Genomic DNA, 23,632 nt, shown 5'->3' with positions numbered 1-23,632 from the left:
TTCCACAGGAGCTGGTTGGCTTACAGCTGACACAGATCTTCATGTGTGAACATGAGCAGTGGGTGCTGGCAACTTGATGGACCGTGGGGCATCACAATGAAGCTTAGTCCTTTTGTCACCTGATGTACACCTTGTTCTGACTGCAGCAGGGAGTCACAGGCCTGCAGGGGAGGGCTGGGGGTGGTTGGTGGTGGGGAATTGATGTAACTCCTCCAATTTACGGACGCAGAGGCCTGGCTTAGTGACCCTGCCACCCTGCTGAGAGTAGCTCAAAGCACAAAAGTAGGGGCTAGGAATTGGAACCTCCCGATGCTCACTAGGTGATGGTTTATTGCATAGCAGCAGCATCACACACAACTTTGTTGCTGGTTCCTTAGCAACCTTCTCTCCTGTTTCTCTGACTCTGACACATCATCGACACTCACTTTTGCATGAATTTAACCATTGTGGCTTCCCTCTGTTATTGTGGATGGCGTAATATGCGTTGGGTCATCTGTCGTGCGTTCTAACCTGGTTGTGTGGAACCTGGTCACGGGTATAGGTTGAGAGGCGGTAGATTTAAAACTGAGATGAGGGGGAGCTACTTCTCACAGAGGGTGGTGAATTTGTGGAACTCGCTGCCCCAGAGCGCGGTGGAGTCTGAATCATTGAATGAGTTCAAGAGGGAGATGGACATATTTTTAATAGAAAACAGGATAAAAGATGTGGGGAACAGGTGGGGAGGTGGATTTGAGACCAGGGAGAGATCAGCCATGATCTGATTGAATTCCAGAGCAGGCTCAAAGAGCTGAATTTGCCTACTTGAAGTTTTGATAAGTTTGAAGTTAATAAAGTGTGTTTACTTATTAGTCACAAGTAAAGCTTATATTAACACTTCAATGAAGTTACTGTAAAATTCCCTGAGTCGCCACACTCCGGCACCTGTTCGGGTCAACGCACCCCAACCAGCACGTCTTTCAGAATGTGGGAGGAAACTGGAACATCTGGAGGAAAGCCACGCAGACACGGAGACAATGTGCAGATTCTTCACAGACAGTGACCCAAGCCGGGAATCGAACGCAGGTCCCTGGTGCTGTGAGGTAGCAGCGCTGACCACTGTGCCACCATGCCCCCCTTCTGCCCCTAATTCCTACGTTCTGATTGCAGAGCTGCATGGCTGTCTACAGAACGAGCAAGGACAAGTTGTCTAATTTTATATTGTGCCTGCCCAGTCCTGCTCGTTTGTTTTTTTTTGTCCTTTGCTGCCTTTATGTGCGTGAAGGAAACAGAGTTCCTGTCTGAGAGTGTTCCCCAGGTAACTCTTCCTTGTGTATGTTCACCACAGCCTGTGAGCATGCACAGTTCCTTCAACCTTAATCCCAGTCTACCACTCAGGTTAGCATCCCAAATTTAGGTTGTGCGTACATGACCATCTTACAGGCTTTATCATCACCCGTACCTTCGGGGTAACCTCCAGGACCAGTATGGAGAATCACTGATTGACCTCCTTGTAGGATTCATAGACTACCAGCTTCCTGGCGATTGGTAATTATTTTGATTTGATTTGATTTATTATTGTCTCATGTATTAGTGTATAGTGAAAACTATTGTTTCTTGTCCCCTATACAGACAAAGCATACCATACCTCAAGAAGGAAAGGAAAGAGTGCAGAATGTAGTGTTACAGTCTTAGATAGGGTGTAGAGAAAGATCGACTCAGTGCGAGGTAGGTCCATTCAAAAGTCTGACAGCAGCAAGAAAGAGCCTGTTCTTGAGTCAGTTGGTACGTGACCTCAGACTTCTGTATCTTTATCCGAATGGAAGAAGGTGGAAGAGAGGATGTGTGGGGTCCTTAATTATGCTGGCTGCTTTTCCCGAGACAGCGGGAAGTGTAGGCAGACCCAATGAGTGGGAAACTGGTTTGCATGATGGATTGGGCTGCATTCACGTCCTTTTGTAGCTTCTTGCGGTCTTGAGCAGAGCAGGAGCCATACCAAGCTGTGATACAACCAGAAAGAATGCTTGCCTACCAGGCATTACCCCACCAGGTGGGGCTTGTATAGTGGGCCCTGTACAAAGCAGGCCCTTGAGTGGGTCCAGTGTTGCATCATCCGGGTAAGAACCTGTTTGATGTTCACCACAGGCTTGAGATTTTGCTTTGCTTTATCTTGTGTAATAAAGCATTGTTCCTTTACGGCTAACTCCTATTATAACGTTCTACACATCCACTCCGTCTGAGCTGGCTTCTGATGATGAATGCTTTGGTTCCAGGCACCTCTATTCCTTGAAGAATTTTGAAATTTCTCCTCTTGTTTCTTGGCTCTGGTGTTCTGATGTTCTGTCTCATGCGGAGTCTGTCCAGAAGACTGGATAAGTAGCCCATGCCTGACTGGAGGGTAGATATTATCATGACTTTGTGTGGAGTAAATTTTGTTGTAAGTTTCAAGCCTTGTTTTCCCTGTTGCCTCTTGTGGAAACAGGCAGATGCTGACCGCTGCCCTGGCAATTCTATTCGCCACCTCACTGTTAAATGTAGACATTTCTTTCGGGCGTTCCGCTGGCACAGTGGTTAGCACTGCTGCCTCACAGCCCCAGGGACCCGGGTTTGATTCCCGGCCTCGAATCACTATCTGCGTGGAGTTTGCACGTTCTTTCCCTGTTAGCGTGGGTTTCCTCCAGGTACTCCGGTTTCCTCCCACAGATTAAAGTTAAAGTTTATTTATTAGTCACAAGTAGGCTTACATTCACACTGCAATGAAATTCCTGTGAGAATCCCCTAGCGTTACGCTCCGGCGCCTGTTTGGGTATACTGAGGGAGAATTTATCACAACCAACTCACCTAACCTGCACTTCTTTTGGGGGGAAATCGGAGCAGGTTAGGTGGATTAGCTGTGCTAAATTGTCCTTTAGTGTCAGGGGGACTACCTAGGTAAATGCATGAGGATATGGGGATAGGGCCTGGATGGGATTGTGATCGGTGCAGGCTCAATGGACTGGGTGGCCTCCTTCTGTGCTGTAGGATTCTATGATTCTTCCCAGAAAGGTGAAGTTATCTAGAACTTTTAGGGCATTGATAGTTACAGAGGGTAGATCCGAATTTGGTAATAATTGGTGGTGTATCTCTGTATTCCTTAAACCCAGAGTTGGTTTTGAAAAACAGCCCAGGATCCTTTGAAGACCTGCTCTCAGTGACACAAGGGCACAGTCATCAACACCCTGCTTCATGTTACTGTGGGATATCATGTACCTTAGACATATTTATACATTTTTGGTTATGAAGAAGTGAAAATTAAGGGAGAAGTAATTGCGGTGTTAAAATTATGAATCGTTTCGATAGTCTGTTGATACCGTGCCTTTAAGAAATGTACCTTAATCATGTTTCTCTGCAGGATGTTTTGTTGGCACTGTGTTGACTGTAGCCGGTGTCCTTTATTGTTACTGAGGCAGTATAATTGATACCATGTTTGATTTTAATCTGAACTAATGCAGTGTTCTGTGCTTTTAATGGTCCCTTGAGATTGTTGAGTAGAACTTGATTTGGAAATAATTGACAGGTCAGGGGATATGCATACCATGTTGATTTTTATCTGAACTAATGCAGTGTCCTGTGCTTTTAATGTTCCCTTGGGATAGCTGAGTAGATCTTGATTTGGGAATAATTGATGGATCAGGTAATATGCCTGGGGACAGCTATTTTTTCAAAGCATTTCAGTTTGTTTCATTTTCAGGAGTTAAGAGGAACAACAGCAGTTTTCTTTCCCCTCTCTGGAATCTGAAGACTGGAAGTCACCAGAGATTAAGTTTACCTCTCTGATGTTTGGCTGTGTTGAGGAGATATCCTTCTCTTCAAACAGCTGGCTTAGATTTATGTCCATAGATGTTACAAAACTGAAAATGCAGCATCATGTGGGCATACTTGTTTTGTGCTAAGTCTGCAGAAGTGTATATGTCTGTGGGATTGTGTTTAACTTGGAACAACAAAGATAGCTAGCTGTTAGGAGTTATACTGTGTCATGTTTGACTCTTATAATTGGTAAAAGTTATGCTAATTCTTTTTGCTATATTTTAAATAAACTTTGATAAAAGCTTCCTAGTGGGTAACTTAAATCATACCTGGAATGAAAGACCTTATGCTTCCAAAGCCAAAATCAAATGTAAAACTTAGAGTCTAGGCTAACTTCATTAAACCAATGCCCTCCATACCAGACAACATCCTGGTAAATCTTTTCTGTACTCTCTCCAAAGTCTCCACATTCCTTTGGAAGTGTGGCAACCAGAATTGAACATTATATTCCAAGTTGTGGCCTAACTAAGGTTCTATAAAGCTGCAACATGACTTGCCAATTTTTAAACTCAATGCCCTGGCCAATGAAAGCAAGCATGCTGTATGCCTTCTTGATACCTTCTCCATCTGCGTTGCCACTTTCAGTGACCTGTGTACCTGTACACTCAGATCCCTCTGCCTATCAAAGTATGTAAAAATATAATCCTTAACAACTAGCAATATCTATAGTTACAATTAAAGCAATATCCCCACAGGCATTTACCCTTCTTCAGAATTAGTTAGCACAAAAAACAAGTATACTCACATGGTTAGATTTCAAACTTTTAAACATGTCTGGACAGAGATCTAGACAGCAGTTTCCAGAGAAGGATATATCCCCAAACAGCAAATCTCAGAGAAAGAAAGACTCTTCTACAGCAGACTCTCAGAGAAAAAGACTTATCTCCAGGTAGATTTCAGTCTCCAACTTCAGAGTAGGGAAGAGAGAGGCACTGCTCTCTCTCTCAACTCCAAGCAGCATCACTGTGTAAGCTTAGCTCCACCCAGCCATCTGATATTTCCAACCCAATTAAGCCCTCTTCTGCAAAACCCCAGGGGAACACTAAGAACAACAGAACATTAGACCAGATTAAAACAATTAGCAATTATACTGCTGCAGTAACAATAGAGGACATCAGTTATAGACCCAGCAGTACCAGTTAGAACAGACTGTAAACAAAATCCTGCACAAGATACATGACTCCAATACATTTCTTCATGGCACAGTATTGTCACAGTGACTCAGTGGCAAGGGCATGACCCTTGCATGCTTTCTACCGAAGGTTTGGGTTCAAGATCCGCTCCAGAAACTTGAAATTTAGGCCAACACTCCACTGCAGGGCAGAGGAAGTGCTGCATTGTTGGGGTTGCTGTCATTAAGGCCTTGTCTGCCCTCTCAGATGCATGTAAAAGCCTCCTATTTTGACAAAGAGTTACCACATTGACCTTTGTGGGAGTTTGCCATAGATTATCATGTTTCCTACATTACAACAGTGGCTTCAAAAGTGCTCCACTGACTGTAAAAACACTTGGGACATCCTGTGGATGTGGGAGGTAGCATAGAAATGCAAGTATTTATTTCCAAGAACAGACAAAGAACAGTATAGCAGTTCAGCCCTCCAAGCCTGCATCAATCACATTGTCCTATCTGGGCCTGTAACCCTCTATTCCCCATCTCTTCATGTGCCTATCCAGATAAGTCTTAAATGTCACTAACACATCTGCCTCAACCACCTCATCTGGCAGTGCATTCCACCAGTGTAAAAAAACTTCCCCCACACATCTGCAGCAAACCTTCCCCCCCCCCCCACCTTGAACTTGTACCCCCTTTTAATTGTCATTTCTGCCCTAGGAAAAAGCTTCCAACTCTTTACCCTATCCATACCCCTCATAATTTTACAAATACCATCAAAACTTTCTTTGGTATATGAGGCGGAAACTTCACACAACACGTGGGTGCAAAAAATGGGTTTAAAGATATGTGAATGAGAGTGAATGGGATGGATATTTGTGATTGGGGTTAGTTAGGACAGAGTACAGGAATGAGATAGAGAATCTGGTGAACTGGTGCGATGACAGTAACTCTTCCCTCAATGTCAACAAACGAAGGAGATTTTCATCAACTTCAGGAAGTGTAGTGGAGAACATGCTCCTGTCTACATTGAAATGTAAAATGTACAAGTAAAAATGGTCGAGAGCTTCAAGTTTTTAAGTGTCCAAATCACCAACAACCTGTCCTGGTCCCCTTCATGCCACCAACCAACGCCACTTCTTAAACAAAACTAAGGAAATTTAGCATGTCAGCTATGACTCTCACCAACTTTTACAGGTGCACCATAGAAAGCATTCTTCCTGGTTATATCACAACTTGGTATGGCTCCTGCTCTGTCCAAGACTGCAAGAAACTACAAAGGGTCATGAATGTAGCCCAATCCATCACTCAAACCAGCCACCCATCCATTGACTCCATCTACACTTCCCGCTGCCTTGGTAAAGCAGCCAGCATAATCAAGAATCCCACGAACCCCAGATATTCTCTCTTCCACTTTCTTCCATCAGGAAAAAGACACAAAGTCTGAGGTCACGTATCAACTGACCCAAGAACAGCTCCTTCCCTGTTGGCATCAGACTTTTGAATAGACCTACGTCGCACTAAGTTGATATTTCTCTACACCCTGACTATGACTGTAACACTACATTCTGTTCTCTCTCTCCTTTCCTTTTCTATGAATGGTTTGCTTTGTCTGTATTTGCACCCGGGTCCCCAGAGCAATCCCTTGGATCTCTGGATTACCAATGTAGTGACCACACGACTGCCTCCCCTCATTTCTTATCTTTGTGTCGTCAGTAATTTTGCTAATCATCCGATCCACCTCTTCATCCAGTGATCTATAAAAGGTCAAGTTAAGCTTGATGGGGGTTAATCGCTTGGCTGTAAACCAGCTTCATTCACGTCGATGGCCCATACCTTTCACTTCAGTGAGTGATGCCAAGGAAAAACCTGATGCCCTGCACACACTTCCTGCAATTCTCCTTTCACATTGCCACTCGCAAAAAATGTTCTTGTTTCATTCACCAACGAGATCGATGCGAGACAAGCTGTGTTTCAAATGGCTAAAGGCAGATAGAAGGAAATAATACCTCTGGTGGCTGAGTCCAGAACAACCTTAATATTAGAATTAGAACCAGGTTATTGTCAGGAAGCAACTCTTCACACAAACTTTCTTGCCTCACCACCAACTCCCCCCACCCCACCCCGCCCAATCCCTCCCACCTACTCCCGCACATATCCTGCAAAAATGATACTGAGGCCAAGGATGATTTGACAACTGGCATTGATGGATTTTCACAGAACCACCATAGAATCCTGACAGTGCAGAAGAGACCATTCAGCCCATCGAGGCTGCACCGACTCTTTGACCCAATATTTCACCCAATCTCTCTTCCTTGCCCCAACCCAGTAACCCCACACATTTATCATGGCCGGTCCACCTAACCCTCACATCTTTGGACTGTGGGAGGAAACTGGAGGAAACCCATGCAGACACGGGGAGAACGTGCAGACTCCGCACAGACAGTGATCCGAGGTCTGCACATCTTTGGACATTAAGGAGCAATTTAGCATGGCCAATCCACCTAACCTGCACCTTTGCACACTAAGAGGCTCTGTTAACTCTGTGTTTTTCTCTCTCTCAGATGCTACCTGATCCGTTGAGTCCTTGCATGTTTTCTATTTTTATTCCAGATTACCAGCAATCGCAACATTTTCCTCGCAGTACCTTTATTGCCAATGTAAATATTCACTTATTCAAGGCTTCATGAACAGCCGGAGGAAGACGATCGATGGCCCGGTCTTGAACTAACTATAGCTATGAGTCAGCTTCTTTAAGGCTGGTGAGAAGCTTGGAAAGGAGATAACCTGGCGAAAAATAGCAAGATAAAATTGCACTGGATTCCAGGCTATAAGCCAATGTCACAGAAAAGTGTGGAGAAGATGCTTATAAACCCATACTATGAAGTCATATTAACCCTCCCTTACAAGCCACTCCAAACTGTGTCCGTGTGACTCAACAGGGCCGATGGTAAAATAAAAATTCAATAAATATCGAATTTGAAGTCTAAATCTGACCATAAAATGGTTGTCATTAAAATACATCTGGTTCATAACTTCTTTAAAGCAGCATGGTGACACAGTGGCTAGCACTGCTGCCTCACAGTGCCAGGAATGGGATCTGGGTTCAATTCTGGCCTTGGGTCACTGTCTGTGTGGAGTTTGCACATTCTCCCTGTGTTTGAGTGGCTTTCCTCCGGGTGCTCCGGTTTCCTCCCACAGTCCAAAGATGTGCAGGTTGGGTGGATTTACCATGCTAAATTGCCCCTTAGTGTCTAAAAACCTGTGGATTAGGTGGATTGACCCATGCTAAATTGCCCCTTAGTGACCAAAGATGTGTAGGGTTAGGTGGATCAGCCATGGGGAATGTGCGGGTTTAGGGGATAGGGAGGACATGGGTAAGATGTTCTTTTGGAAAATTGGTCCAGACTCAATAGGCCTGATGGCCTCTTTCTGCACTTTAGAGATTCTATGGTTCTAACTTGTGTGTGAGATATTGTTTGTGAACTTTGTAAAGAAAGACTAAGACCCAATAACAATTGGAAGGAGTCTGAGATATTAGCCCTTAGCTCCATGTGGCCACATGTTGTTGGCCCTGAATCTGATGGAACAGAAATTCTCAGCTTGTGCTGAAGTCACAAGGGCAGCACCTGGAGGGGGCTACATTTGCGGAATGGTGGCACGGTGGTTAACACTGCTGCCTGACAGCGCCAGGGACCCATGTTCGATTCCTGGCTTGAGTGATTGCGGAGTTTGCACGTTCTCCCCGTGTCTGCGTTGGCTTCTTCTAGGAGCTCTGGTTTCCTCCCACATTCCAAAGATGTGCAGATTAGGTGGATTGGCCATGCTAATTTGCCCCTTAGTGTCAGAAGAACTAGCTAGGATAAATGCATGAGGTCATGGGGAGTGGGCCTGGGTGGGATTGTGGTCAATGCAGACCCGATGGGCCAAATGGCCTCCTTCTGCACTGTAAGATTCTGTATGATCTATGATTCTGTGATTTGACCTTTCACTCCATGAACAAAGGAGGGTAGATTCACAAGACCATAAGAGATAGAGCAGAAGTAGGCCATTTGGCCCATCAGTCTGCTCTGCCATTCAATGAGTTCATGACTGATATGAAATCCTCAACTCCACTTTCCCACCTTATCCCCATAACCCTGCATTCCCTTACTGATTAAAAACCTGTCTATCTCAGCCTTGAACTTACTTAACGCCCCAGCCTCCACATCCCTCTGTGGGAAAGAATTCCACAGATTCACTCCCCTCTGAGAGAAGAAATTCCTCCCCATCTCAGTCTGAAATGGGTGATCCCCTTACTCTGAGATGATGCCCCCTGCTCCCAGACTCTCCCACAAGGGGAAACAGCCCCTCGGCATCGACCCTGTCAATCCCCCTGAGAATCCGATATGTCTCAATAAGGTCACGTCTCATTCTTCTCAGCTCCATTGAATCCAGACCCAACCTACTCAATCTCTCATCATAAGAAAATCCCTTCATATCCAGGATTGACCCAGTGAACCTGGACCCAGTCTCTGTACTGCCTCCAATGCCAGTTTTCAGAACTGTTCACAGTATTGAAGGTGTGGTCCAACTAGTGCCTTGTATAGTTTTAGCGAGACTTCCTTATTTTTGATTTGACTTGTATTATTGTCACATGTATTAACATACAGTGAAAAGTATTGTTTCTTGCACGCCATGCAGATAAAGCATACCAATCATAGAGGAGGAAAGGAGAGAGTGCAGAATGTAGTGTTAGTCATAGCTAGGGTGTAGAGAAAGATCAACTTAATGCAAAGACTAACATCCCATTGCCTTCCCTATTCCCTGCTGAATTTGCATGCTAGCTTTCTGTGATTTATGCATGAGCGCCCCCAAATCCCTCTGTGCCGCAGCTTTCTGCAGTCTTTCACCATTTAGATAATATTCAGCTCCTTTATCCTTCCTACCGAAGGGCACAACTTCACAATTTCCTACATTATATTCCACTTCAGCCACCATTTCCACTACCCAATGTCGGAGAATGGGAGGCATAGATGGCAAAGTGCTTAACTCTCAAATGACTCCATAAGCCGAGCAAATATGAACGAAATGAGCACTGCGGGGCTACGTTCATCTGGATTGCAGAGATCCAAGATGGCAGCTTGCCATCATGCCGTCCATATATACATAGCAGTGACCATACCTTTAAAAGGTACCTCATTAGCTGTGGGGTGTGTTGGGAAAACCTAAGGAGGTGAAGGATGCTAGATAAATGCACATCTTTCCTTTGTCGTGTCCGGGTCTCAGGAGGAGAAAAACGTGCTTTGTTTCTTTAAAAGGATGTTCTTTAACACCTGAATTCACTCTGTAAATGATGCAGGTTGCTAAGCCAAATATACCACAGCTCACTGCTGATACTGATATTGCGCATCTGGTCGAATAGCTCATTCCGCAACCCCACTCCCTCCAGTGGCTTGATGCTGCAGTTGCAGCAGCTGCCAGCACTGACACATCCAGTCAGGCAGGATTGTTCTGGAAGCTTCCATCGATCAACATGACACAAGATCTTCGCAGGCTATCGATTGGCAGAGAGAGCGAGAGAGAGGAAACTTCATACACCTTTAATTTCCGTGGCACAACTCATGCTGTAAGCATGAATAAAGAGGTCAGATTGTAAAGAAGCGGTGGAAACCGTTCCTCTGAAATGAAACTCTACTTAAGCTTTTTAAATTGTGCAGTTTAAATAGCCCATATGAAATTCGTTACTCATAGTCGGAGTCACATCTGTTCCATATACGGTTGGATCAATTGGTGGGCAGGGGGCGGGGGGGGCGGGGGTGACGACAGAGTGCCATGATCACTAGGTTGTCAATCCAAGAAGTCAGCTAATGTTCTGAAAACTAGTATCAATAATGGTGAAGGACATTTATTAGTCACAAGTAGGGCTTACATTAACACTGCATTGACATTACTGTGAAATTCCCCCTAGTCGTCACACTCCAGCGCCTGTTCGGGACAATTTTCCTAACTAGCACGTCATTCGGAATGTGGGAGGGAACCGGAGCAACCGGAGGAAACCCATGCAGACATGGGGAGAATGTGCAGACTCCACACATTGACCTGAGACTGGGAATCAAACCCCGGTCCCTGGCGCTGTGAGACAGCAGTGCTAAGCGCTGTGCCACCGTGACTCACTACTGTCTCACTTAATGTCCTGACTGGAGACAATACACATCTTTTTAACCTATGCTATCTCCACTCACATTGTCTGCACCTTTAAGAACTGGTTAGCTGTAAAGACTTGCATTCTAATCAGTATTCTGTAAACTGTGTGTGCCTTTATATGCTCTGAGACTAGAACTCTCCACTCACCTGACAACGGGGCAAACCCCAAAAGCTTGTGGGTTTACTATCAAATAAACTTGTTGGACTTTAACCTGGTGTTGTGAGACTCCTTACTGTGTTTACCCCAGTCCTACACCGGCATCTCCACATCATTCTTACCTAGTCCAGCCTACATGTGACTCTAAGGCAATGTGCTGGACTGTTAAATGGCTCCATAAGCCAAGCATGTATGAACGAAACGAGCACTGCGGGTCTACCTTCATCTGGATTGCAGAGGTTCAAGAAGGCAGCTCACCACCATCTTCACAAGGGCAATAAGTAAGTACTGACCTTGTCAGCAGCATCCATATCCCCTGAATAAATACACTTTTAAAAGTGATTGCTTCAATTAAAATCTCTGGGTCTATTTATCTTTAGTAAAAAGTCTGACAACACCAGGTTTTAGTCCAACCGATTTATTTGATAATAGACTCACAAGCTTTCGAGGTTTCCCTCTTCGTCAGGTGAATGGAGAGTTCTGGCCTCAGACAGAGCATATAAAGCACAGACAGTTTAGAGATTACTGATTAGAATGCGAATCTATTTATCTTGCCAAACATGTCAACAATAAACATGTCAATGTAAACACCCATCAGATCTGCCTAACTATCAGATAAAAAGAAGGAAATTGACTATCTATTGTCACAATTTAAAAAAAACATTTGTGAGACATGATTGTCGTTGGCTGGCCAGCATTTTACCCCAGTCCAATGTGTTTACCCCAGTCCAACGCTGGCATCTACACATCAGCATTTATTACCCATCCCGCACGAGTCATCATTGAACTACATGGCTTGCTAGGCCATTTCAGAGGGCAGTTGAGAGCACAGTGGTTGGTACTGCTGTATTATAGCGCCAGGGACCTGGGTTTGACTCCCGGCTTAGATTACTATTTGTGTGGAGTCTGCACATTCTCCCTGTGTCTGCGTGGGTTCCCTCTGAGTGCTCCAGATTCCTCCCACAGTCCGAAAGTCGTGCTGGTTAGATGCATTGGCCATGCTAAATTCTTCCTCAGTGTACCCGAACAGGCACCGGGGTATGGCGACTAGGGGATTCATTCATGAGACATGTCTACACTTGTGCTGCCTCAGGAAAAGCAGCCAGCATGTTTAAGGGCCCCATGCACCCCATGCACCGAAACCTAGCTATTTTGATTTGATTTTTGTCACACGTATAAACATACAGTGAAAAATTGTTTCTTGCACGCTATACAGACAAAGCATACCGTTCATTGAGAAGGAAACAAGACAGTGCAGAACGTAGTGTTACAGTTATAGCTAGGCTGTGGAGAAAGATTAACTAATGCAGGATAAGTCCATTCAAAGGTCTGACAGCAGCAGAGAAGAAGCTATTCTTGAGTCAGTTGGCATGTGACCCAGACCTTTGTATCTTTTTCCCAAAGGAAGGAAGTAGAATAGAGAATATCCAGGGTGCACGGAGTCCTTAATTATGCTAGCTGTTTTGCCGAGGCAGTGGGAAGTGCAGACAGAGTCAATGGATGGGAGGCTGGTTTGCGTGATGGATTGGGCTACATTCACGACCTTTTGTAGTTCTTTGTGGTGTTGGGCAGAACAGGAGCCATACCAAGCTGTGATACAACCAGAAAGAATGCTTTCTATGGTGTATCTGTAAACGTTGGTGAGAGTCGTAGCTGACATGCCAAATTTCCAGACTATACACTACATTCTGCACTCTCTCTTTTCCTTCTCTATGAATGGTATGCTTTGTCTGTATGGTGCGCAAGAAACAATACTTTTCACTGTATGTTATTACGTGACAATAATAAATCAAATCAAATCAATTTTTCATAGTAACGTTATTGTAGTGTAACTTTATTGTAGTGTTAATGTAAGCCTACTTGTGACCCTAATAAATACACTTCAAAACTTATTATAATTCTACAAGGTGGGTTAAAAAATAACCTTGCAGGTGATGCCATTCATTTGGTTTCCCCAAGACAGATAGAGTGGGTAGAAAGAGAATGGAAAGAGGACCTTCCCAACTCAAATAGTTACTCTCCGTTGCGCTGGGATGGCTCCACGTGGATCGTTGGAGCGCGGGAAAACGCTGCAGCTTCTGAATGAGACGCCGCGCCTGCGCACGGGGACCTGACGTCACAGAAGAGGGCGGGGCCGGCTTCGCGGTCACGTGAGGGCGGGGCTAGTCGCTAGGCGGGTGCGGCCCTTAGCAACGGGCCTGGGCAGCCAGAGGCAGGAGGCCAGCGCCTCACAAACTGCTTAATGTCCTGTGCCCTCCACACACACCTTGTTTAAAAAAGAATTAACTAGAAAGGTAAGGTACCAGACAAATGGTTTCAGTTGGGAATGCAATGGCAAACAATAGGAATTAGTTGCATTTCAATAATTTAGCAACACAACAAGAATATACCTCACTCAGAGTTTAATATAAGTCCCATGTCCCTGGGTGGGTCAGTGCAGAGGGGCCCTGAAGGGTCAAGAAAGTCCCTGTAGGTTTGTATTGACTGACCCAGACAATGCATTTCACTGGGCTGTTCCACAGATGTGTAAGTTAGGTGGATTGGCTGTGCTAGATTGCCCCTCAGTGACCAAAGATGAGTAGGTTAGGTGGATTGGCCATGCTAAATTCCCTTTTAGTATCCAAAGATGTGTGGGTTAGCACATGGAACCTTCCACACACCTGACGAAGGAATACTGTTTCCGAAAGCTTGTGGGGTTACTATCAGATAAATTGGTTGGACTTAAACCTGGTGTTGTGAGACTTCTTACTGTGTTTACCCCAGTCCAACACTGGCATCTCTACATCGTTTCAAGGATAACCCAGTGCCATGCATATTCCACCCTCGGGGTCAATGATGAGCAACCTGTGGCCTAGGACTACCATTCGGCCCATCAGGGTTTTGAGTGTAGCCCATGGGACATTTAGTTGACCGTTGCCCAGTGCAGGATTGCCACATTCTGTTGGTTTACACCCCTGTAGTTTTTTTTTCCTACTGGTGTGACTGAAGCGATTCGCATGTAAAGCAAGGGTGCGTGAAGTGAGGCGTGTGCTGATTGCTCACAACATTGACTGTGAGAGCTGTGCGCTCCCTTGGTGCCCAAAGTGTAAATATTTTCTTGTTTTTAACCATTTGAATTTGATGACAGTTCTAATAATATATGAATGATTTAGTTTTTTTATAACTAGTTATAACTATAAATAATTCCGCTTGTATCAAATGTATTTAATCTTATTCTTGGGTTAGAGATTTGTGAATAAGCCCTACTTCAACCTTGTGGCCAACTGAGATGGAGGGCTTTTTATGCAATTCTCTCACTAGCCAAGGTTGTCACTGCCCTAGTTGGATGGGTGGTGACAGACAACCTTGGGTCAGCCAGCCCACATATTACTTAGCTGCTTGGCTTACCAAAATTATTATCAAAACTCTTGTTACAGTTGCAATAGGATATGGTATGGTACATCTGCATGCAGTAAACTAATTACAAGTATTAAAGTAGTCAGTGTGTTTTGCATTTTACAAAGTTAAAAAGTGAACTTTGCCAATATTAAGAATTGCCTTAAGACTTCTGCAGCATTTAACTTCAAATCTGTGTTAGGTCTAAGTTGTGATGTAATCAGGTATAATCAAAGTTTTATATCGTGGCAAAGTAATCTACAGCTGATCGCAAGAAAATCCAGCTCTTATTGCTATTTCTATCTCTCCAGGCTGGCCAGTCAATCATCAGTTATACCCTGAAATGCTGTTAGGAACAGGAGGAGGCTAATTAGCCCCTCTAGCCTGTTCTTCCATTTTATGTTTGACCTGTGACCCAAATCCATATAACAGCCTTTGTCCCAAAGAATCCTAGAGTGCAGAAGGAGGCCATTCAGCCCATTGAGTATGCACTGACCACAATTCCACCCAGGCCCTATTCCCATAACCCATGCACTTACCCTAGCTAGTCTCTTTGACATTAATTTTACACAGCCAATCTACCTAACCCACACATCTTTGGACTGTGGACGGAAACCAGAGCAGCCAGAGGAAACGCATGCAGACACACTGACCCAAGCTGGGAATCGAACCCATGTCCCTGGCGCTACTTGGCAGCAGTGCTAATCACTGTGCCACCAAGCCATCCCATGTCCTTTAAGATAGACTCATAGAATTCCTGCAGTATAAAAGGAGGCCATTTGGTCCATCAAGTCTGTATCAACCACAATCCCACCCAGACCCTATTCCCATGCCCCACACGTTTACCCTGCTAATCCCCCTGACACTACAGGAAATTTAACTTAGCCAATCAACCTAACTTGCATATCTTTGGAGTGTGGAAGGAAACCAGAGTACCTGGAGGAAACCCGTGCAGACACGGGGAGAACGTGCAAACTCTACATAGACAGTGAGCCGAGGCCGGAATTGAACCAGGGTCCCTGGCACTGTGAGGCAGCAGTGCTAACCACTGTGTCACCTTTGGGTTAACAGAAACTTATCAGTTACAGATTTGGTATCAATTGCAGTTTATGGAAGAGAGTTCCAAACTTCTGCCACCCTCCTTGAGCAGAGGTGTTTCCTAATTTCTATCCTGGACAAGGGGATTATAGGTCTATTGAGTTTGTCGTAGAGGAATGGTTTGATTCAAAATTTCCACTGGCCCCAGTTGGGCTACAAATCAAACAAATGTAAATCACCCGCTGTATGAAAAAAATTGCCCCTCTCTGGACACTTTTATATCTCTCCCCTCTCACCTTAAATCTATGCTGTCTAGTTTTAGACTCCCCTACCTGTGAAAAAGATATTGACTATCTAGCTGATTTGTGCCCCTCATTATTTTATAACTTCTATAAGGTCACCCCTCAGCCTCCTATGTTCAAAAGAAAGAAGTCCCAGTCTATCCAACCTCTCCTTATAACTCAAACCATCAAGTCCTGGTAGTGTCCCAGTAAATCTTTTCTGCACCTAACCAGCACACCTTTATAGAATCATATAATCCCTACAATGCAGAAGGAGGCCATTTGGCCCATTGAACCTGCACTGACAACATTCCACCAAGCCCTATCCCCACAACCCCACATATTTACCCTGCTAGTTCCCCCTACACTAAGGGTCAATTTAGCATGGCCAATCAACCTAACCTGCATATCTTTGGATTGTGGGAGGAAACTGGAGCACTTGGAGAAAACCCACGCAGACATGAATGTGCAAACTCCACACAATAGCCTCCTTCTGCACTGTAGGGATTATATGATTCTATAAAGATGTGCTAGTTAGATGCATTGGCCGTGCTGAATTCTCCATCTGTGTACCCGAATAGGCGCTGGAGTGCGGCGACTAGGGTATTTTCACAGTAACTTCATTGCAGTGTTAATGTAAGGCTGCTTGTGACATTAATGAATAAACAAAATAAATAAATTTCATCAGGACTGAGAGTTGAGGATAGGACTTGGGTTTGCAGTCCTGAGAATTTGTACTGTTCTATGTTCTACCTGGAGCACGCTCCAGGACCTGTGGTGGAGGCAAATTCAATAGGAGCTTTTAGACCATAGGGGTACTTAAGGGCTTTTAATAAGCTCATGAATATGCAAGGCATAGAGGGATATGGATGAAGGGATGAGTTTAATTTGGTGTCATATGCGGCACAATAATGTGGGCCGAAGGGCCTTCTATGAAAGGACTAAATTTGATGAAAAATGTAATTGAATCAACAGTGTGTTTTGATTAAATCTGATGATGGGGGACACACTGGTTAGCGCTGCTGCCTCACAGTGCCAGGGACACGGGTTTGATTCCAACCTCAGGTCACCCACTGTCCGTGTGGAGTTTGCACGTTCTCCCCATGTCTGCATGGGTTTCCTCCCACAGTCTAAAAGATGTACTGGTTAGGTGCATTGACCCGAACAGGCGCCAGGCTGTGGCGACTAGGGGAATTTCACAGTAATTTCATTGCAGTGTTAATGTAAGCCTTACTTGTGATTAATAAATAAACTCTAACTTTTAACTTTAGCAAACTGGTAAAATTCTGTGTACTGTTTCACATCAGGATGGCTGACAAGGATTATGACAGCGATCAAAAGCTGGGAGGCGTCAATGAAAGCACACCACAGACCAGTGGCTGCAGGAAGAATCCCTACACAGAGGGGGAGTCAAGGTGATGAAGGAGTTGCTATTCTGTTATTAGTGGGAGAATGGAAGGCAAACATGATCCACAATGGTTATATCAGTAGTGCTGGAACGTTTTCTTTTGGCTGTTGTTTGGGTGCATTGCTTGCACTTTCTATAGAATCCCTACAGTGCAGAAGGAGACCATTCAGCCCATTGAGTCTGCACTGACCACAATCCCACCCAGGCCCTATTCCCATAACCCCATGTATTTACCCTGCTAATCCCCCTGACATTAAGGTCAATTTAGCACGGCCAGTCAACCTAACCCGCACATCTTTGGACTGTGGGAGGAAACCTGAGCACCCGGAGGAAACCCACACAGACTCCGGGAGAGAACGTGCAAACTCCTAACAGACAGTGAAGTGAATCTGGGTCCCTGGCGCTGTGAGGCAGCACTGCTAACCACTGTGCCACTGTTTTGTGGGCCACCTGGCCTAGATTATCCACTTGAGTTATACCTGGGTGTGTCTAAAGGGCTTTCCTGTTATTCACACAAGAGCAAGCCTAGATGCTGGGAATATATGATGGTTGATATAGCTATGAGCAGCTGAGGAACCTTTTAAAACTTAAGAAGTCATAAAGCTCACGCAGTGTTCTGGGGATCCAGGTTCGAATTCCGCCAGAGGAGATGGTGGAATTTGAATTCAATAAAAAATATTTGGAATTAAGAATCTACTGATGACCATAAGTTTAAGTTTATTTATTTATTGTAACAAGTAGGCTTACGTTAACACTGCAATGAAGTTAGTGTGAAAATCCCCTAGTCGCCACACTGAGGTGCCAGTTTGGGTACACTGAGGGAGAATTTAGCACAGCCAGTATACCCTAACCAGCACGTCTTTCAGACTATAGGAGGAAACCAGAACACCTGGAGGAAACCCACGCAGACAGGGGGAGAACACGCAGACTCCCACACAGACAATGAAGGTCATTGTCGATTGTTGGGAAAACCCATCTGGTTCACTAATGTCTTTTAGGGAAGGAAATCTGCCGTCCTTACCCGGTCTGGCCTACATGTGACTCCAGAGCCGCAGCAATGTGGTTGATTCTTAACTGCCCTCAGGCAACTAGGAAAGGGCATTAATTGCTAACCATCCAGCGACACACACACACCATGTTTCATGATTTAAAAAACAATCAAACGGAGATTGATTGGTTACTGATAGAGTTCCAAATTTTTACTTGTGCCACTTTAAAAAGTATAAACTTGAGAAGGTAGCACAGAGGTGGTGAATCCTGCTGAGGTGATTGTTTCTTTAGTGCTCCCATTTTTGGTGGATGTTAAGATTAGGAAAGGAGATTAAAGCTTAATGAAGATTGATGTAATTAACTGGAGTAAAACGCTGGGTATTTATTATGCAGGGCTATATTTACATAGAAACTAGAAGCAGGAGCAGGCCATTCGGCCCTTTGAGTCTGCTTTGCCATTCATTTTGATCATGGCTGACCATCAAATTCAATATCTGTCCATGGGTTTTTGACCACTCATGTTTGGGAATATTCTTGGCTACCAAATTGAGCCAAATAAAATAGACTTTATACAGTTCGGCTCATGATTCAATCCAATTCCTGGGCAAATCCCTCTTTATTTGGAATTTTGTTTATGTTAAGTTGTTTCGTTTTTCTCATGGGAAACTTCTTGGGTAACTTGAAAACTTCTTTTGATCATTCATGGGATGTGAGGTGGGGGCTGGACCAGCATTTATTGTTCATCCTTAATTGCCCCTGAACTGAACAGCTTACTAGGAGGTCATTTGAAGAGTCAACCACATTGCTGGAGATCTGGAGTCACATGTAAGCCAGACTGGGTAAGGATGGCAGATTTTCTTCCCTAAAAGACATTAGTGAACAAGATAGGTTTTTACAACAATTGACAATGGTCATCAATAGACTTTTAGGTTCATTTTTATTGGATTTGAATGCCACCATCTGCCGTGTTGGGATTTGAACCCGGGTCCCCAGAACATTACCCTGGGTTTCTGGATTACTAGTCCAGTGACAATACCACTAGATAACCACCTCCCTCTTTTACTCACAGAGGACAGGAACTAAAGATGATGGCTAGATGTGCATTTATAAATGCTGGGAGGTGATATTCCATTTTCTGAAAAGGACAGATGTTGCAGCCATTTTCTACATTGTAGTTGGAAGTTTTGGGGCACACCTGTGCGTACCTACCTTTATTTTGGTTATGATTTACCTACGGACATCATAGTCAACGATCAATCTGTGATCTTATTTTATCATTGTATTTTGTTTCCTCTGTAACAGAGCAGAATCCTATAGTTTAGCGGACGAAGCAACAACAAACTCAGATTTTGAGAATTCCACACACGATTTCAGTAACAAGCCCGCAAACAGCTTTGCGGCCTCAGACTCCAACGTCGACACGCTATGCGAACGAACAAAACAGCTGGTTAACGAAATAAACAAAAGTAGGATAAAGGACCACAAGTTGATGAGCAACTTTAAGGACACTCTTATCCTAAAGGTATTTATACATTCCTGAAGCCAACCTCTAATTTTTGTAAGGCAGCTTTTCTTGTGTGAAGAATGTTGTGTGTTTGTGAGTCAAGGCATTTATTTCCTTCACAGGACTTTACACTTCATGGAATTCTGTAACCCCTGTAAAGCATGGCCTAGGTTACTCACCAGCTGCTCCGCAAGGGTGTCACACAATGCAGCAAAGGTTCCAGTGTAACTGAAAATGCATAGTCATAGAATCCCTACAGTGCCATTTAGCCCATCAAGCCTGCACCGACAACAATCCCACCCAGGCCCTATCCCTGCGACCCCATATATTTATCCTGCTAAGCCCCTGACACTAAGGGGCAATTTGGCACAGCCAATCCACCTAACTTGCAAATATTTAGACTGTGGGAGGAAACTGGAGCACTCGGTTGCACGTGGGGAGAATGTGCGAACTCTGCACAGACAGTGACTCAAGCTGGGAATTGAACCCGGGTCCCTGGCGCTGTGTGGCAGCAGTGCTAACCAGTGTGCCACTGATGGTCATTTACCTACTGTACAGCATTGTGGTTAGGCGATGTACAGAGCAATCTAACTAATTAACACTGGCTCAGTATGGAATTGTACAATAGTTTCTGCTTGGCAGACTTCCCAGTACAAATAATTGTAAAATAAAGTTTTGTTTAAAAACATTTCAGGCATTTAAAAAAATACAAAGTTGCCGTAATGTTGTGTGCAGTGGAATGGCTAATGAACATTCAGAGTTATGGTTCTCACACAGCCTGGTCCCAATCTTGCCCATGTTTTTTTTAATTCGTTCATGGGGCCTGGGTGTCGCTGGCTGAGCCAGCATTTATTGCCCATCCCTAGTTGCCGGAGGGCAGCTGAGAGTCATTCACATTGCTGTGGCTCTGAAGTGACATATAGGCCAGACTGGATAAGGATGACAGATTTCCTTCCCTAAAGGATATTAGTGAACCAAATAGGTTTTTCCGACAATTGACAATGGTTACATGAACATCAGTAGATTCTTAATTCCAGATATTTTTGTATTGAATTCAAATTCCACCATCTACCATGGTGGCATTCAAACTGGAGTCCCCAGAACGTTAGCTGAGTTTCTGGATTAATAGTCTAGCAATAATACCAGTGGGCCATCACCTTCTCTGTCAAGGAGTTGTAGATGAATAGGTGGCAGCTCCTTCAAAAATTCACTGGTAAAGTGGTGCAGCTGACTCAAGAACAGCTTCTTCCCTGCTGCCATCAGACTTTTGAATGGACCTTTCATATATTAAGCTGATCTTTCTCTACATCCTAGCTATGAATGTAACACCATAGTCTGCACTCTCTCCTTCCTTCTCCTCCCAACAAATGCTGGGTCCAGCCAGTGACACCCACATCCATTGAAAGGAATGAATAAAAGAACTCTATGAACGGTATGTTTTTTCTGTATAGCGCACAAGAAACAATATTTTTCACTGTATCCCAACATATGTGACAATAATAAATCAAAATCTCACACACACACACACACACACACACACACACAGAGACACACTCCCCTGCAGACACTGTGAAACTTGAGGATTATAAAGGGAGGTTAACACTTTTGAAATATTTAGTAATGATTGTAGTAGCTGGCTATAAGTTAAAGATGTTTGAAATTGAGAAGAAAAATATGTGTTTTAGAATATAAACAGGGGCACAAGTGTTAAGGGCCAGATCAGAAACCTCAAGGTATAGTTTGAAGTTAGGCTGGATCCCAACAATTCCACTTCAAGCTGATTCTGTGTTTATTAATCTTAGCCATTGTAATTGGCCTCAGTATTCTGAGCTGAGGGAGAGGAAAGATCACTTTTCCCTGCCTCCAAATCACTGCCTAGAGTTTCCCTTCTGGAAAGTTTGTGTGCAGATGTCAGTTAAAAACTGGATTGGCATCAAGCTAAATAATGGCCACTCACTCAGTCACGATTAAGACTGTTAAGACTGGCATGTGAAGACTTGCCATGTGAGTGAATGAGATTAGAATGGATAGGTGGTTGATGGCTGGCACAGACATGATGGACTGAAGGACCACTTTCTGTGCTGCAAAACTTCTAAGCGAGGCAAAAGAAGAGTGTTGGCAGCAGTAAAATCAATGCCCAGGCTTTTAGAGTTGTCTGTGAAACCCAGGGAGAAAATTGGAGAACAGGTGTAATAAGAGGTGGCTGACACTGTGGCACAATGGTTAGCAGGGCTGTTTCACAGCACCAGGGACCCAGATTTGATTCCTGGCTTGTCTGTGTGGAGTTTGCATGTTCTCCCCATGTCTGCGTGGGTTTCCTCCAGATGCTCCGGTTTTCTCCAAAGATGTGCGGGTTAGGTGGAGTGGCTATGATAAATTGCCCCTTAGTGTCAGGGGACTAGCTAGGATGGTTATGGGGATAGGGCATGGATGGGATTGTGGTCAGTGCAGACCCGATGGGTTGAATGGCCTCCTTCTGCACTGTAGGGATTTTATGATCATGACTTGCATGTGAAGACTTGTCATGTGAGTGAATGAGATTAGAATGGATAACGGCTGATGCAGACACGATGGGCTGAAGGGCCTCTTTCTGTGCTGCAAGACTTCTAAGCGAGGCACAAGAAGAATGTTGGCAGTGGTAAGGTCAATGCACCTTAGTGCTTTTGGTGTTGGCTGTGAAACCCAGGGAGAAATTTGGAGAGAAGGTATAATAACATTTTGCCATTTTTAAGGTTTCAGAATTCTCCAAGAAGTTAGAAGAAGGCTTGTTTGAAATCTACAACAATGAGAACAAGTTGATTGAGGACACACTGCAGGAGTTGCTGAACATTCTGGATAAGATCAGGTGCTTAGAGTCCGAACTTAAACAGACCTGCAGTGCCATGGCAACGGTTTACAAGGACATGTGTACCCAGCCAGAAGTATAAGTGTTGTCTTCCAACATAATGGGCTCTGCAGAATAAGTATTTGCATCTTTTCTCTCCTTTCTTTAAGAGTTCAATGTCATAGGTAGAGAAAGAAGCAATAACGATAGATTTCTTGGTGGCCAGTTGGCTTTCTATCAATTAATGGATTTTTTTTTTGCAATGCATTAGAGTTAAGCTTTGGACCAGAAATTCTGCAAAGATCCAGGGCCTGATTTTAACCTATTCGGTACCCATCCACTTGTACAGGGGTAAACTTGGGGCCCCCTGCTGCTGGATATTTAACTCACACTCGCTCAGTGTGGAATTATACAATGGTTCTGCTTGGCAGATTTTCCTGTACTAACAATTGTAAAATAAATTTTTGTTTAAAAATTACATTGGAGGTAGTTGAACTTAAAGAAAAATACAAAGGCATTGCTGATATAACATTGTGTGCAGGGGAATGGCTGGTGAACATTCAGAGACAGGATTCTCACACAGCCTGGGCCCAATCTTGTCCAGGTTGTCAAGGAGTTGTAGATAAGTGGGTGCAGCTACCCCAAACACACACTCAGTCATTCTCTCTCTCTCTCTCTCTCTCTCACTCACTCACTCACGCATTCACTCACGTAAGCGTTCACTCACACTCACGCATTCACTCACGCACTCACTCATGCACGCATTCACTCACGCAGTCACTCATGCACGCATTCACTCACGCGCTCACACAACAAAAGCTACAGAGATATGGTAACGTGAGGACTATAAGGGAGGGTTACACATTTCAAAATATTTGGTGATGACTGTAATAGCTGGCTTTAAAGATGGTTGCATTAAGAAGCATATGTGTTGTG

At 44.2% G+C, this 23,632-nt stretch overlaps 1 protein-coding gene across 2 annotated transcripts; it reads left to right on the top strand.

The window, feature by feature from the left end:
• The first annotated feature begins 13,456 nt into the window (after window positions 1–13,456).
• syce2 (synaptonemal complex central element protein 2) lies at window positions 13,457–23,359 on the top strand. Of its 2 annotated transcripts, none has more exons than XM_080216600.1 (4): window positions 13,457–13,570; window positions 17,278–17,385; window positions 19,676–19,890; window positions 22,605–23,359. In XM_080216600.1, the coding sequence occupies exons 2-4, from the start codon at window positions 17,295–17,297 to the stop codon at window positions 22,797–22,799; spliced, it is 501 nt and encodes a 166-aa protein (XP_080072726.1). In that variant the 5' UTR covers window positions 13,457–13,570; window positions 17,278–17,294; the 3' UTR covers window positions 22,800–23,359. The 2 variants fall into 2 exon arrangements, with proteins under 2 accessions (XP_080072726.1, XP_080072724.1); XM_080216598.1 differs by having other exon boundaries at window positions 19,671–19,890.
• Window positions 23,360–23,632: the final 273 nt, after the last annotated feature.

The sequence above is a fragment of the Carcharhinus amblyrhynchos genome, chromosome 33, assembly GCF_965287045.1.
Source record: "Carcharhinus amblyrhynchos chromosome 33, sCarAmb.v2.hapA, whole genome shotgun sequence".
NCBI classification, from domain to species: domain Eukaryota; kingdom Metazoa; phylum Chordata; class Chondrichthyes; order Carcharhiniformes; family Carcharhinidae; genus Carcharhinus; species Carcharhinus amblyrhynchos.
The sequence above is the reverse complement of the archived record's forward strand: the minus strand, read 5'-3'. Positions and strand labels throughout refer to the sequence as shown.